The sequence below is a fragment of the Cucumis melo genome, chromosome 9 (genome assembly GCF_025177605.1).
Source record: "Cucumis melo cultivar AY chromosome 9, USDA_Cmelo_AY_1.0, whole genome shotgun sequence".
Taxonomy (NCBI): Eukaryota; Viridiplantae; Streptophyta; class Magnoliopsida; order Cucurbitales; family Cucurbitaceae; genus Cucumis; species Cucumis melo.
The window spans coordinates 17552327-17569971 of record NC_066865.1 but is presented as its reverse complement, the minus strand read 5'-3'; the positions used below and the strand labels follow the sequence as shown (position 1 = coordinate 17569971).

Below are 17645 nucleotides of genomic sequence, written 5' to 3'. Positions count from 1 at the left end.
TAATATTAAGGCCAAACTAAAACCCAATCAATTAGCCTTATTTAGGAAAACAAAGTTTGGGCACTTTTTGGACCTAAATATTGTTTTTAATGGGTCACTCATCCACTACTTACTGTTAAGGGAGGTGGAAGATGAAGGAAAGGATTCTATAAGTTTCTTACTAGGGGGCGTTGTTTGTACTTTCAGTATGAGAGAGTTTAACATCATAACTGGACTATGGGGTCTTAGAGAGGACTATATTCAATTGGTTGGGAATAGTCGACTGTTGGAGAAGTTTTTCAAAGACAATGAGTGTATTTATGTTAGCAACTTAGAGGATATATTTTTGGAATACGAGGGTGATGACGATGATATTGTGAAATTAGCTTTAGTCTACTTTATAGAGATATATTTGTTAGGAAAAGATAGGCGAACCAAAGTCGACATTGGTTTTTTCAAGATTGCTGATGATTGGAATACATTTAATAATTATGATTGGGGTCGGATTGTTTTTGTACGCACGCTAAGTGCCTTGAAAAGAGCCTTTGACAAGCAATATGCAAGGGAAATAAGAAATCAACACAGACAAAAAAATATACTATCAATGGATTTCCACATGCATTACAGGTATGTGACTTCTTACTTCTTACTTCAAAACTTATGCATACATTTAAAATTAAACGATCGTTTAGTTATTTTAAACGATCGTTTAGTTATTTTAAACGATCGTTTAGTTATTTAAACGATCGTTTAGTTATTTTTAACGATCGTTTAGTTGTTTTTTAACGATCGTTTAGTTGTTTTCAAACGATTGTGAAACCACTTGTTTATATATCTATATATATCTTGTGGCACTTCCTAAACTTGTTTGTCAAATGTCGAATAGGTTTGGGCATATGAGTCTATACCAACCATCATTGGATGTGGTGTAGATAAAGTAAACGATCATGCCATACCACGAATGCTGAGGTGGGTGTGCCAACAATCACCAAAGTCCCAAACTATAAGCCAGGTGTTTGACTCGCCAATGGTAAGTAGCAAGCAATAGTAACTTACTTAAGGATCGCATGATTTTGTGCTTATTTTTTTGTCCTAAATACATTTGCCTTTTTCTATTTGAAGTTTATAATTAAGGCGGTCATTGAGATGACACTTGAAGAGGAGCAGTTGAAAATTGCTTCAGGTGAACTTTTTGAAAACTTCCGCTCATCTACCATTATTCAGTCGAAGAATGGTGGTTCAAAAAGAGTAAGAGAAGTTGTTAATGATGAAGATGACTTCAAAAAGAGTAAGAAACAGAAGTTCAAGACTAAGATGAAAAAGGCTATTCGGAATCTCCAAAATCGAGTAGCGGTTGTTGAAGGGCAACTTAATAGTATAAAATCAGATATTGACGAATTGAAGGGCATGATGTCAACCATATTGAAGCACATTGGACTTCAAATAAAGGTTAGGAATGAAACTGTTAAGTGTATTGACGTTAGTTGTTTCATATTTGGTAATTACTCATACGTTAAGTTGCATGTTCTCGCTAATTCATTTTGAGGTTCCATAGGGTGACGAAGGGGACCGCAAGGTGTCTGAAGGCTTAGTAGATCATACATTAGAAAGTAAAGAAGTGGATAATGCTAAGACCGAAGATGTTGACACAGGCGGTACCCCTAATTGGTTGAGGATGCCAAAGGAGGATGAACACATTGAACTTAAAAAGAAGGTTTGGTTCCATGTTCTTGCTAATATTGATGTTTAATTTCTATCATTATCCACACTAATGCATTATGAGCTTCCATAGGGCGACGAAGAAGTGTTGGAGAAGAAGGTTGATATTGGTTTAGAGGAGCCAATAGATGTCGTTGACGATGAGGACGTCACAGAGATAGAACCATTTCTCACTCAACGACCACACGTTCGGCCCGCCCGTAGGAAGCGTGCAAGTGTTTACCTATCAACCCCATTCACAACTCTACCTAAACGGTTTGTGACATCAACCACCAACACCTCTCAGTCTGAACCAATTGTTTATGATCCTATGCACAAAATACTTGACGTCCATTTAGATAGACTTCGAGCTTGGAATACAGACAAGCGTACAGACGATGAGGTGCGTGAAACCTTTCATGGGAAAAAATCGAAGGTTTTTTTCAGAGACTTGTTTATGTGTCGTCGGTGGTTGGCGGATGAGGTAAGGGATTATCTTATCATTTATGCCATTATAATTTTTTCATTGTTATGGTTCTATATATTTACTGATTACTTTTGTTTCTATTAGCATTTGGATGCACTTTTTCTTTTCATTCGCTTGAAAATTAAGGCAGCCGGGATACCTTATTCTCAGAACTTCACAACTGCAGACACAATCTTTATGGTTTGGAATCATCACGTTACTTTATGTATGTATTTGCGTTTGATATTTGTCTTTCGGTCTGATATTTTCATTTGTATGTTTTTCTTTGCAGCGCATTTTAGTTGCGAAGTGGCCCCTATACAAAGAATGTATTAAAGAGAATTGCCCGTTTGACTGGGACGAAGAGTATAGGTTGGTTGACTATGTTGTCGGGTCAAAAGAGGACTTCTAAGATCCTTGGGCAAGTGTTGATTACGTTTACTCTCCATTCAATGTCCATGGCAACCATTGTCCATGGCAACCATTGGGTTCTATTATGCTTGGATTTGGTAAGTTATCAAGTGAAGGTATGGGATTCGCTTCCATCACTTACAACTGCCGAAGAGATGACAAACATATTACTGCCCATTCGAGAGTTGGTGCTAAAGTTGTTAGATAGTACTGGCTTCTTTGATAGGAGAGGTAGATCATCGACATACAAGGAACCTTGGCCAGTTGTCATTGTTGACTCAATTCCACCTAAACGAAATAATAGTGATTGTGGCGTATTCACAATTAAGTATTTTGAGTACATAGCTGCTGGTGTTGGTTTAGATACATTATGTCAAGAAAACATGTCCTACTTTAGAAAACAATTAGCATTTCAATTATGGACCAACACTCCTATGTATTGAAATATTTACATAAATCACAAGTATCAATTGGCTTTTCGATTATTCTCTATGTTGCACTTCAATTAGTATCAATTGGCATTTCAATTAGTAGTATCGATTATTCTCTATGTTGCAAAACTACTTGTAGCTAAACGATCGCTTAATATTTTTTATGATTTTAAGAAGATCGTTAAGACTTTTCTAAACGATCGTGTAAAGATATGTGCACGATCTTTTACATTAGTGTCATACATATAAATGATCGCTTAATACTCTTCACCTGAACGTTTAAACATCGTTTATTAAGAAGATCGTTTAGTAACTAAACGATCGTTTAGACTTTACTAAACGATCGCTTAAACATATGTGTGCGATGAGTATTTCTCTACACGAATATTTTGTGATATGTATCTAAACGAATACAAATATTAACTCAAATATTCTTTCTCAATTTTGGCCACTTTTAATTGAAAATATCACAAAGTATTTATTTTATAACAAAGTTTAAAATTATAATATGTTATTCTCTCTATAAAAATTACATAAAAAAAATAATATAAACGAATACAAATATTAACTCAAAAGTACAATAACGAAATATATTTTTTTTTATTTAGCAAAAGTATTTATTCGCCCAAAGTTCCAGCACATATTGTTGTCTAAACAGTTTCATGTTTGGCACAGTTAGACAACCAAGGTCACTACCAGTTACAAGACATTCAACAAATTTAGAACAGAAAATTCCACAATCCAATGAACGCCCTTTCTGTAATGTGGCCTTCGATCTGCGTATTGGCCAAGGGCCATATGTGAAATGATCTGAATGGAGGTTGACTCCAATTGCAATTGCGAGTGAGGCGATGCATCGTGCAGACATTTGAAGAGCTTCATCCTGAACATAATTTGGCATTGGGTCAAACACGTAGACCTTGCATTTTCTCATATCAACTGCAATAGCCAACCAATGTTCTTTTATGTTGATGCAGCTAATCATGTAGTTGACATCTCCCCTAAACCCTAAACCCTGGTATTTGGTCGTAATCACCAACAGCTGTGTTGAAATAGTATTCCACATCTTTTTCTGTCCATATAGTTAGGTGTGCTGTTGGGTCTGTCCATTCAGCTTTCTTATTATCTGGTGTCACCAGATGAGTATCGAAAATATGGTTCCAAACAATGCAGTCTGGTTTATTGATTCCAAGCTTGAAGAACAAGTCAAAAAATTTAGTCAGAATATAATGATGCAGTTTAACTTCTATACAAAAAAAAAAAATTAAAGAATAACAACTTACTAGAAACTAGGAATGTAATGTTCTAAAAGAACGCTTGCAAAGGTACTTGAGATGCAACATTTTATTCTGCAAGTGGGATAATAGCAAATCTAATGTCTACAAAGAAAAAATAAACAATCGTTTAGTGAATGAAATGAGAGTATAAGCGATCGCTTAAGAAATGTACATATGATCGTTTACTTACTAAGCGATCGTGTAATATTAACTTAACAATCGTTTAGTTAATAGAAGCGATCGTTTAGTTAATAGAAGCGATCGTCTAGTTAATATAATCGTTTGGGAAGAGTACTTATGTCTCCATGTACCCATGTGTTTTCTTCAAGCTGTCTGAAAAAGTTTTTCTTTCTGGTTGTGAAGACTAATTTCTTTTGTTCATGGGTTGTTTTTCTTGATATTTTCCATTGTAAGTACTCCTTCCATAATTTTGGATCCACTTGCCACATCGGATTATATCTATCTACTTCTCTGATTTTCACATTTGGGACAGGTATTGTAGATTCTGATATGATCTGAGTAGATGTTGTGAGTGGATTACCTTGTTCATCTTCATCTTGCACCTTTTTATTTTCTATTTTACATAGTTTTCTTCTCTTTATTGGTTTTTCTTGTTCATCTTTATCAGGCACAATTACTGGTTCTTTTTCAACCAAAGTAACTGCTTCATCATTTTTTTGAATCTCAACCTGTTTTTTTGTTGTTTCCTGCAATGTAATCGTATTAAACAAGTAACAAACTATTAATTCAAACGACTACAAATTTGTTGTGTATACATACCAGTTGAGATTCTTCATTTACAATTTGTACAGTTTGATCCAATGGAGCCAATTCACAAAGTGCAAGAGGTTGGCTCACAAGTGGAAGGGTAGTAATCATTTGTGGCAGGTTTGTTTCTTTCTGAATTTTATCACTTAGATTATTCTATATATCTCTTATAGTCATTAACAAGTCTGCATTCCTGCCGTCTATGTTTATATCACTACCACATTCCTATTGATGTTCCCTAAACAAAATGAGAATAAGAAAAAAATACAATTGTTAGGTATTTATAAACTAGTAAACAATGAATGAAATGTTAACCTTTGGGTTTCCTCTTGATGTTCAGTATGTTGTTGTTCAGTATGTTGTTCTTCAGTAGGTTGTTGTTCAGTATGTTGTTCTTGAACAACATACTCATTGTCATTCTGATCAGTATGATCATTCCCTTGATTTTCATTTTGATTCTAATCAACAAATAAAAACTAACATAAAATTAAAAAAAAAATAATGTATTGTTAAACAATCGTGTATGTAAAAGTAAACAACAAAGCCTAGATCAGGCACCTCCCCTATTGCACCTTTCAATTTTTCTAAGAACCATTGTATTGAGTCATCTGTTTCTCTATCAACTACTCCAAAGGCTAGAGGATAGATCTGATTGTTACCATCTAAGCAAACGGCCACTATCAACTGACCCCGATATTTGTTTTTAAGAAATGTTTCGTCCATGACTATGACCGGTCTAATGCAATTTAAGAATCCTCTAACACATGCACCAACAGCCATAAAAAGATATTTAAAGAAACGATCATCTTCGAGTTCCATGTGAAATATTGTACCTAGATTTGTAAATTTGAGTGCTTCACCATATCTACGCAAAAGATTATATGACTCTTCAGGAGACCCTCGCACTCATTCATATGCATTTTCTTTGGCACGCCATGCTTTCTCATAACTCATATTTATGTCATAGTCTTGCCTCATGTCTTCTATGATATCACATGGTTGTATATGCGACCGGGTCCCTTGAGTTTGGACTTTATTAATTCTCCAACAACCCAAGATTTTGTTTGCCTATGGTCACGATTCAAAAACTCAAGAGAACATGAATGAACTTTCACATACTTTTTAATCTTGAATATATTTGAATCCTTCAGTCTAATCGCTCGCAAGCTCCAACCACACTTCTTGTCGATGCATCTAACGAAAAGAAACTCTTTTGTAGACTTTTTTACTACAAACTAAAAAAATTTTTCATTGCCAACACACTTAATCTCATTGACAAATCTCTCTTGCAAAAAAAAGATTTGTCCTATATCGAACTCTTCACTTGTAGAGCTTTCTTCGGACCACCCATTTCCTTTTGTCTTCAACTTTCGACTAGAGGAGCTGTAGTCAACTTTACCTTTTCCTTCGCAATCTTTTGTAAGAGCATCTCTTTGTTCTGGGATGTCAAACAATTCATTGTACATCTCAACTGACTCCCATGTAAAAGTATCATCTTTTGAATGATATGACTCATATGATTCCCATATAGCCGAATTGGTCCCTATCATGTTATCACACAAGCCAACCTAAACTTCACCAATATCAACTTCATTCTCATCTAATGTATCCATTCCAATTGAAGGATGAGGGTTTAAATTTTGAACTTGGTTGCTCCCAGATACTGAATTGTAATCTTTGTTTAACACTTTCATGCTTCGGTTGCTTGTAGGCTCAAATGATAGGTATAGGGGGGGATCTCCAATGGATTTTCACTAAGAATATAAAACTTCAAATCACGGTCATTGCTTAACTCAAATGGAGGAGCTTCCTTTTCCCCTTTGATCTCATATATACATCTTATCTTTATGTCGAACTTTGTAGGGTCAACTTCTGCAAGGTCATATAATTCATACTGTAAATCTTTGTGCGTTATTTCTTTAGGGACAACAATGCCTTTTAACACTCCTCCTTCATATTTTCTTCGTCCCTCATCCCATGCACCACCGTGACGCACTAAAATCCGAACATGTGCCATCCTTAAACTACCTTAAGTAGTTTTGTATCTTCAAAAATTGATTTGAACTTAAGAATCTACAAGATGCGTGCAAGATGTAAAGAAATAACAAAAATAACTGCAAGATGTGTGCGGGCCTAAGAGAGTTACTAAACATGTAAAGAATAGCTCCACATGGATTAGGAGGTGTACCAATTCGATTTTGAAATAAATAGTGAAAGTTTGGAACGTGCGAGATACGTACGAGATGTGTGCGAGATACGTGCGAGATAAAGCATGAGGGCCTAAGAGAGTTACTAAACATGCAAAGAATAGCTCTAAATGGATTAGGAGGTGTACCAAGTTGATTTTGAAATAAATAGTGAAAGTTTGGAACGTGCGAGATACGTGCGAGATAAAACATGAGGGCCTAAGAGAGTTACTAAACATGCAAAGAATAGCTCTAAATGGATTAGGAGGTGTACCAAGTTGATTTTGAAATAAATAGTGAAAGTTTGGAACGTGCAAGGTACGTGCGAGATAAAAAAAATACGTGCGAGATAAAAAAAAAAAACCTTCATTCCTTTTATTCCTATTGCTTACTCCTCCTCTATTTGATCCAACTAAATCTTCATCCTCTAGTTCAATTCATTTTTCACTACCCATTGAACTTTCTAAGAACCTAAAACCAAACTTTGATTAAACTAATTTACGGCAAATAGCACCAAATACTAGACAATTACGGATGAAAATAGCACCAAATATCCCAACCAAACATTTACTTACAGCAGATAAATTAAAAATCGGTTAGACATGAAACTTACCCAAATAAGAGAAAACGCTCGAAGTTGATTGAATGGTTTGAAGAGGAGCGACGAAATGCATTGGACAACGACCGACGAAGGCCAAGCGATGATGGGCAGAGTAGGTTCAGGTGTTCTACAAGAAAGAAAAGAGAAGGGAAAGGGAACTATACCCGAAAGAGAAGGAATCGATCGTGGAGAGAAGGGAAAGTAAACGTGGAAGAGGCAAAGGAAAAGAAGGACTTTTGTCCATTCACACCCAAATTGTTCTAAAAGTCTTTCTTTTGAAAACTTGTCCCAAAATTCATTTAAACCTCTTTTTTTAACCTATTTTTGGCAATTTCCCAACAGTTTTTTGCTATTTTTAAATACACCAAATGAACTAAAATCTTTGCAAAATACCACAACTCTCTTCTTGTATTTTGGGGAATTGCCAAAAATAGGTTAAAAAAGTAGGTTTAAATGACTTTTGGGACAAGTTTTCAAAAGGAAGAGTTTTAGGACAATTTAGGTGTGAATGGACAAAAATGCCCTTCATTAAATTTCTATCCCTCTTCATTGAATTTCCACTACCCACGTTCGATTTTCCTTCTCTTTCGCGTAGAACACCTGAAGTAAAAAAAAAAACATCTCCTTTCGTTGGCTTTTGAAATTTCCCGCTCTGCTCTTCAAAGATACTCCGACTGTTCGTCGGTCCTCTAGTGCATTTCGTCGCTTCTCCTTTTCAAACCTAAGAATCAACTTTAAGCGTTTTCTCTTATTTCAATGAGTTTTATCTATAACCCATTTTCAATATATTTGCTGTAAATGTTTGGTTTTAGAATCGACTTATTTGTTGGAATTTGTTCCTTTTTCTTTAGGCTTCAATCATGATATCGACATCGATCGACTGACCCTTGTACAAGATTAATCCATCCCATCATTTTTATGCCCTAGTAAGTTGTTTGTCTTATTTAGAAAAGACAACACATAATATTAAGGCCAAACTCAAACCCGATCAATTAGCTTTATTTAGGAAAACAAAGTTTGGACTCTTTTTGGACCTAAATATTGTCTTTAATGGGCCACTCATCCACTACTTATTGTTAAGGGAGGTGGAAGATGAAGGAAAAGATTGTATAAGTTTCTTACTAGGAGTTGTTGTTTGTACTTTCGGTAGGAGAGAGTTTAACATCATAACCGGTCTATCGGGTCATAAAGAGGAGTATATTCAGTTGGTTGGGAATAGTCGATTATTGGAGAAGTTTTTCAAAAACAAGGAGTGTATTTATGTAAGCGACTTAGAGGATATATTTTTGGAATACGAGGGTGATGACGATGATATTGTGAAATTAGCTTTCATCTACTTTATAGAGTTATCTTTGTTGGGAAAGGATAGGCGAACCAAAGTCGACATTGGTTTTTTTCACGATTGCTGATGATTGGAATACATTTAATAATTATGATTGGGGTCGGATTGTTTTTGGATGCACATTAAGTGCCTTGAAAAGAGCCTTGGACAAGCAATATGCCAAGGGAAATAAGAAATCAACATAGACAAAAAAAATATACTATCAATGGATTTCCGCATGCATTACAGGTATGTGACTTCTTACTTCTTACTTCAAAACTTATGTATACATTTAAAATTAAATGATCGTTTAGTTATTTTAAACGATCGTTTAGTTGTGTTAAACGATCGTTTAGTTGTTTTTAAACGATTGTGATACCACTTTTTTATATATCTATATATATCTTGTGGCACTTCCTAAACTTGTTTGTCAAATGTCGAATAGGTTTTGGCATATAAGTCTATACCAACCATCATTGGATGTGGTGTAGATAAAGTAAACGACGATGCCATACCATGAATGCTGAGGTGGGTGTGTCAACAATCACCAAAGTCCCAAACTATAAGCCAGGTGTTTGACTAACTTAAGTATCACATGATTTTGTGCTTATTTCTTTGTCCTAAATACATTTGCCTTTTTCTATTTATAGTTGATAATTAAGGCGGTCATTGAGATGACACCTGAAGAGGAGCAGTTGAAAATTGCTTATGGTGAACTTTTTGAAAACTTCCACTCATCTACCATTGTTTAGTTGAAAAATGGTGGTTCAGAAAGAGGAAGAGAAGTTGTTAATGATGAAGATGATTTCAAAAAGAGTAAGAAACAGAAGTCCAAGACTAAGATGAAAAAGGCTATTCGAAATCTCCAAGATCGAGTAGCGGTTGTTGAAGGGCAACTTACTAGTATAAAATCAGATATTGACGAATTGAAGGGCATGATGTCAACCATATTGAAGCACATTGGACTTCAAAGAAAGGTTAGGAATAAAGTTGTTAAGTGTATTGACGTTAGTTGTTTCATATTCGGTAATTACTTATACGTTAAGTTGCATGTTCTCGCTAATTCATTTTGAGGTTCCATAGAGTGACGAAGGAGACCGCAAGGGGTTTGAAGGCTTAGTAGATCATATAGTAGAAAGTGAAGAAGTGGATAATGCTAAGACCGAAGATGTTGACATAGGCAGTACCCCTAATTGGTTGGGGATGCCAAAGAAGGATGAGATAAGTAATGGGGTGAAACACATTGAACTTAAAAAGAATGTTTGGTTCCATGTTCTTGCTAATATTGATGTTTAATTTCTTTCATTATCCATACTAATGCATTATGAGCTTCCATAGGGCGACGAAGATGTTCACACCGTCGGTACACCTCCTTGGCTGAGGTTTAATATTGAGTTAGAGAATCCAATCGATGTGTTCGAGAAGAAGGTTGATATTGGTTTAGAGGAGCCAATAGATGTCGTTGACGATGAGGTTGAAATTGTTGTGTTTGTTGGCCACAATCCAGTTATGATGTTGAATTCCTTTTGGGTGAAACGAACGTTCTTCCCTAAAACTGAGAAACATATTCCATCTGCGTTACCATCTTCAGGTATCTGCCTCAGCAAGAAATGATGGATCAACTGGCCGTTGAAGACCATGTTCACATTCAGCAATGGACCAAAAATTGTTTTGTCGAACATTTGCAGCTGTTCCTTGGTCAGTTTATCCTTAATAAGATTGCCGATCTTGTGCACTTGGCACGAGACATTGATAAGGAAATACTTGTCGCTAGGTATAGCCATCCTGAAAATATAATTAATCAGAAAGTAATAAATTTAACAATCTGGAGAACTATATTCAAGACAGAAGTCGAATCTGAAACCTTAAACGCTTCACAATAATAATTTAAGAACACAATGATAGTTTTTCAAGACAGAAGTCGAAACGTTTGAAATATAAAGAAAGGAAAAGTGTAACGTTATAGTAGAAAAAGTTCGGAAAAATACCTTTTGACGTTGACGAAAAATATGGACTAAGACAAAAATGGTCTGAAAGAACAATGGACTGAGAGAAAACGAAGGTGAGTGATCAGTGCGGTTGTGTATTGTGAAGTGACGGAAAACGAAGAAGGCGAAACGTATATATCAGTTGTTTTTACCAAAAGGGCAATATTGTAAATTCGCGTACTTTTTTTAAAATGTTGAATCGCGGTTGTAAATTCGCGGTTGTGTTTCGTTGTTCTAAAAGATCGTTTAAAACTAAATTGTTCTGTGTGTCATTATAAATTCATCTAAAAATTACGGCTTTAATTAGATAGTTATACAATCATGTAAGTTTTAAGTTCTAATGCTTATATAAATTTGAGGAGTCATTTTGGTCCATGGTTATATTGACATGCCACATTATGGACACCAATGGAATTTTTTTTATTGAACTTTGAACATTTTAATGTATATTTAGTGGACATTATTTAATTTTGACTTTTTGAATCTATTTTTCAATTTGAATGGACATTATTAGACATTATTGACATTCCTATTTTATGTGATTATTACTTTATTATATCAATTTGAATTTTTGAATGTATTTTTAAATTTTAATGAACATTGCTATTTTGTGTGATTATTTTTTTTTAATGATTTTGAACTTTTAAATGAATATTATTGTAGATTTCGAATTTGAAAAGAATATTAAAATTTGAGTTGAAAGACTATGAAAATGATGAAAATTAAATTCTTAACAATATAAAAATCTAAAATATAATATAATTGAAAAAAATTTAGGGTTGGTCCACATTTTTTGGGTTGGGTTGACCCTTGAGTATTGAATCAATAGCGTTCAATTTTTCCCAACCCGATCACTTAGGGTTGGTCCACATTTTTTCTCCAACCGACCTAACCCGGCTTATGTACACCCCTACCCATAACTTTACCCTTCCCTCAAACGGCCTAAATGGTTAGGGTTATAATATTAGAACTTTAATTCCAAATTAATATGCCCTGTGTAGGAAACCCTACGCCCATCATTTTCATCTTTTATCTTACTCTTCATGCCAGCCGTCTCTACCCGGCTCAGACCGTCGGCGGTCGCGCCGTCTCTTTGTGCTCGTGCCCCCGCCGCCGCTCTTCCTAGCAGATTGCACTAACTTTCCACTTCATTGTTGCTGGTATTCTTTCAAACTCTATCTATGTATTTCTTCTCAGCAACTCAACTTAAGGTTTGTCTAATGAAAGAAACAGGAGTTGCAATAATTTCAAAACAACCTAACCATGTTTATAGTTGTAGATTTTTTCTTTTTGATACGAACACGAAGTTCATAGCTGTAGATTATAGCTGTGTTGGATGAGTTTTAAGTTAAATTGTGGTAGCGAGTAAGACAAGAAGCTTCTTGTGCAAATTGAAGTTCTCCCCTTTAAGTCAACCAATTACCAATGGTAGTTGGAATCGTCTGGAAATAAGAGCAGTCTATAGTATGTTACAATAAAGTTAATTAAATACAGAGGAGAGGAATAAGGGGAGTGTTCTTCTCATATTCTCACCTCAATGAAAAGAGAATGGAGGCTGTAAAATATTCAAAGTTTAACACCATAACCTAATTAAACAAAGTTATTTATTTATTTTAAAGTACAACAAATGTGGGAAGGATAATCAAATCTTCCACCCAAGAATGGATGATGATGCACGTTGAGCTAAGTTTATTTTGGCAACTAAAATAACACATGGTGATTTAAAAAATTCTAGCTAATCAGAAATAGAATAAGTCACCCATTTACATTCCAAAAGTTGATGCTTTGATCCCTTACCTCACAAAAGCTGTTGAACTCCAAAAAGATTATTTATTTATTTTAAATGGTATCATTTGTCACATGGTTACAGTAAAATAAGGAGAGATAGATTCTCCCCACTTAGATAGACATAAATATCTAAGAGAGCCACTGCTGGTTCAACCTTAGCACCATATATTTTTCTTTTCTCGTTCAAACTCTTTGTTTCTCCTCGTACGTGTGTTCCTTTCCCTTTCCATCATCTTACTTGTTTGTAACCTCCTCATGCTTTTAATTACTTATCTCCTAACAAAATTTAATTACTTCATTCTTTTGGAAGTATATGTCATAATGATGGTTAGAAGTTTGCATTTGGTCTTTGTGGATGGTTTTTATTTGAGATTTGATTGTTAGTTGATTGAATGATACGATTGCAAGCTCTGCAGTTGTGATTTTCAGCTGTGCCCCAAAGTGTGTTAAGAAAATTTGGAAACTAAGAAATAGAGGAGTCATGTCATCAACTTTAATTACAAGGACTGCCCTTCTGTAGCTGTTTTTGCCCGCTTATTAGATTTATTTTCCATTTAAAAGGGAGGCTAATACGAACTTACTTCTCTTGGGATTTTGTTAATTTCCTGCAACTTCAGCTATTTACTATTCCTGGATGCTGTCCTTTGGATTAGGAAAAAGTAAATATTTCCTATTAGCGTTAAGATTAATGATTCTGGGAGTCAAATAAATTGAACTTGTTTGGACTGAAATTGGTGAAATTTTTATCAGTGGCCGTCAATGACCTGAGACAACTATTTTTAGAATTTTTGTTGCATGTACAGATTTTCTTTTTTGGGATTATTTCTTCAAAGTAGTAATGGGGTACAGGCATACAGAAAATGCTTTATATGGTTTCCATCTCCGTATTCATGTAAATTCCTTGTGCAGGAAGTGACACGTTAAGTCAGATGGATGACAATGATGTTTTAGCATCTGTGCGTGCTGCAGTTTTTAAGGAATCAGAGAATCTTGAGGGTAAAAGCATCAAAATTGAGGGATATGACTTCAATCAAGGATTAAACTACTCCAGCCTTATAAGGTCCATGATCTCTACTGGATTTCAAGCCTCCAATTTGGGAGATGCCATAGAAGTCGTCAATCAAATGGTGAGCTTTTATCTAAAAAAGATGTTCTGTTATTTTGCTTTGCTGGACGTTCGTAACATATATATCCATCCCAGCTTCTTTCTTTTTTTAGCATTAATGGTTTACTTTTGAGAAATAATACTGAATTGGATTGAAGTTAGATTGGAGGCTTGCTGATGAGAATGTGACTGAAGATTGTTCTGAGGAGGAGAAGGATCCTATCTTTAGGGAGTCGACAAGGTGCAAGGTGTTTCTTGGTTTCACTTCCAATCTTATTTCTTCTGGTGTTAGAGACACAATTCGTTATCTTGTTGAACACCATATGGTGAGTTAGACTTGAGTTCTCATTTTGATCAATTGAGTGTTTGCCTTGTTAAAAAATGCTCTCAGTCTAGTATAGCTGGATTAGTTAAACTACTGCTATTCTAGATGCTAACAACTTATTTGGGAGTTTATTTCAGTTTTTTTTTACATCTTTTTGAAACAAAGAAATTCAGGGTACTCTGTTTGTATATTCATTTTTTAAAGATTTTTTCTCATGTTTTCCTTTAGCATGTTTTCATCGATGACTTGATTTTAACAAATGAAATAAACTTCCTGTAACAATCACAGGCTTCTGGATAATAATTCTAAATTAATATTCACAATACCACTATCTTTACAATTCATGAGGTGTACATAAAGCCGCCTTGGACACTCACGGATATTAAAGAAAAAGAAAAAAAACAGTTCATGAAAAAGTTCTAAAATACAAAAGCAAAAAATTGCATTGGAAACTATTTGCCAAGCGAACCCTAAGTATGATATTCTTTATGTTGTGATATAATTTAGCTGAACCAAGCAATGCTAATCACAGTAGAGAAATATATACTCCATTGAGTAACTGTTAAGAATGAATAGAGGTTTATCTAATCCAATGATTCATGATGAGGTACAGTTATAGGAGAAAAAAGAATGTGGGAGGATTTTGAATGCTTGACCTAATCAATTAGTTGCATAGAAACTTGAGCTGATCAATTTAGTTGCTTTTGCATTAGAACTTCAGATACGAGTGTATTTCATGTGTTAACCTCGGGTAATATATACCTTTTTTTTGTTCCCTTTTACCTTATCTTAATGTCACTCCAGGTTGATGTGATTGTCACTACAACCGGTGGTATTGAAGAAGATCTTATAAAATGTCTTGCTCCCACGTATAAAGGTGACTTTTCTCTTCCCGGAGCATTTCTTCGATCAAAAGGGCTGAATCGCATTGGTAATTTATTAGTTCCTAATGATAACTACTGCAAATTTGAGGATTGGGTAATCCCAATTTTGGATCAGATGTTGAAGGAACAACGTGAAGAGGTACTTGCTTCCAATCACAGTAGAGTTACTTACTCAGAGATTAGATTAATGTTTTTCCCTTTAAATTTTCCTTTGTTTTCTCATTCATTTTGTTTGGTCTCAATAGAATGTACTATGGACTCCGTCCAAGGTAATCCGACGCTTGGGAAGAGAAATAAATGACAAGAGTTCGTATCTTTATTGGGCCTACAAGGTAAATGTTAATAGAATCCTTCTACCTGTTTTCATGTTTGTCAGTGTCAATTAACCGGTGGCTACCAAAATTAGATTTTGTTGTGCCTCCAGGTCATAACTATATTTTATTATTATTTAGAATCTTACGATTGTAAAGATACAGATCTGGTTTGGTTAGATGGAGATTTGGAAACCAACTAACTCGATCTAGTATTACTTTAGACGTTTTATTGGTTTCTGTTAAATCTTTTGATTTTGGTATTACGTTTGCCTTTATGAACTCTCATGGAGCAAGTTAATTTTTTTTCCTCTTGTCATATGCTGGACCTGGAGATTTCTCATCCTCTTCTTTTTGATTAACACTAGACTTGATGTATTGTGGTGTTTAGTAAGAGACGTCCGTAAACCCTGAAAAGCATGCAGGATTGCTATGATGATCTTACATAGTTAACTTATGATGGCATTACTTCCTTTTTGCGATTTCATTTATTTACTGAGTATATCATCTTTAAACAATTTTTCATATGCGAGTTTTCAAATTTGAAAATTTTCATTTTCTTACATTTATGAAGAGGTTTCATTGTTTACTTATAATTTCAAGAGCTTTATTGGGCTCAGACAGCTACATTTTGGATTATGAGATTGTAGAAGTTTTGCAAGTTAATTTTCTTGTTCTGCCACATTTTGAATTATTAAGTTGTATAGTTTTGCAAGTCTATTTCTTGTCCTGCTTTTTCATTCGTAATTTAAAACCAATTCATTTGATATTATGCAGAACAATATTCCAGTCTTCTGTCCAGGATTAACAGATGGCTCATTGGGAGATATGTTGTACTTCCACTCTTTTCGTAACCCTGGATTGATTATTGACGTCATTCAAGGTCGCCTTTTCCTACTATTATTATATTTTGCTGTCATTTTGTGGTGATGAGTGTGAGGAGTGGCTAGATTTTTATTATTTGGAACGGATATTTGTTTCATGTGATGTTTTCTTGGGTGCCATGATATTTCTTTCTTCTATCCTCGGCTGACTTACCTCAAAAATTTGGACAGATATTAGGGCCATGAATGGTGAAGCTGTTCATGCAAGTCCAAGGAAGACTGGGATGATAATTCTTGGTGGGGGACTCCCTAAACATCATATTTGCAATGCCAATATGATGCGTAACGGTGCAGACTATGCTCTCTTCATCAACACTGCTCAAGAGTTTGATGGAAGTGACTCAGGAGCCCGCCCCGATGAGGCTGTCTCCTGGGGCAAAATTCGGGGTTCGGCTAAAACTGTCAAGGTCTACCCATTCATCCCTTTCTTTCAATTTCACTCTAAAGTTTCCTTGATCAGTTTCTTTTGGACCACATTATCAAAAAAAGATCTCTTAGCTTTTAGTTCTTGCATTTGAACGCTTTATACTTCATTAAAGTTAAGATTCTAATTGATTTCTTTGTTGGCAAACCAGGTGCATTGCGATGCAACAATCGCTTTCCCGTTGCTTGTAGCAGAAACATTTGCCTCAAGAAGAGAAAAGGAGAAGAAGGTCAATGTTGGAGTCTCAGGGAGCTGATTCGTATTAATAATATGAATATTGATTAGTTGATCCTTACAATTGAACTCAAGCTTTAAAACACAATAACTTATTGAAAATCTGGGGAGATTCTAGCCTAGAACTACCCCTTATATGGAGATGTTGTTTCTATGAAATGGAGTATTGTTTAACTACAAATTTGTAGAATAAAATTTAATTATATATTAGAAATCCATTTCATTTTACTCCATTCTCTTAACTTGAGAATAGAATCCATCTTTCTTATAAACAAGAAGGAAATCCCCAACTCACATTTTAGAATGTATATCATTGTTTGATTGAGAACTAAAAATAAACCGTTTCAAGTGTTTAATTTTGGAAATAAGTCATCTCGAAAAAAATTATTAACTATAACTTACGGTAGTTTTTGAAATGCTTTAAAAAAAGTCAATTAAATAATATTTTATCTTCTCAATTCAAACAACTCATTTAACCCCATCTTTTAAATAACTCCTTTAAAGTAGAGATACATATAGGTTAAATTATAAAAAATGTCTCTCAAAGCTTTATAGTTTTTGTCA

The 17645-nt window shown here is 34.7% G+C and overlaps 1 protein-coding gene across 6 annotated transcripts; it reads left to right on the top strand.

Moving 5' to 3' along the window:
- Positions 1-11926: 11926 nt before the first annotated feature.
- Positions 11927-17309, top strand: LOC103503305 (deoxyhypusine synthase). 6 transcript variants are annotated; one of them, XM_008467447.3, is made up of 8 exons: positions 11927-12286; positions 13824-14041; positions 14178-14345; positions 15149-15367; positions 15474-15560; positions 16317-16422; positions 16595-16830; positions 16999-17309. In XM_008467447.3, exons 2-8 carry the CDS (start codon positions 13844-13846, stop codon positions 17101-17103), a joined length of 1119 nt encoding a protein of 372 aa, XP_008465669.1. In that variant the 5' UTR covers positions 11927-12286; positions 13824-13843; the 3' UTR covers positions 17104-17309. The 6 variants fall into 6 exon arrangements, with proteins under 6 accessions (XP_008465669.1, XP_050946274.1, XP_050946275.1 ...); XM_051090318.1 differs by having other exon boundaries at positions 12103-12286; positions 13884-14041; XM_008467455.3 differs by lacking the exon at positions 11927-12286 and adding an exon at positions 12994-13118.
- The last annotated feature ends 336 nt before the right edge of the window (positions 17310-17645 follow it).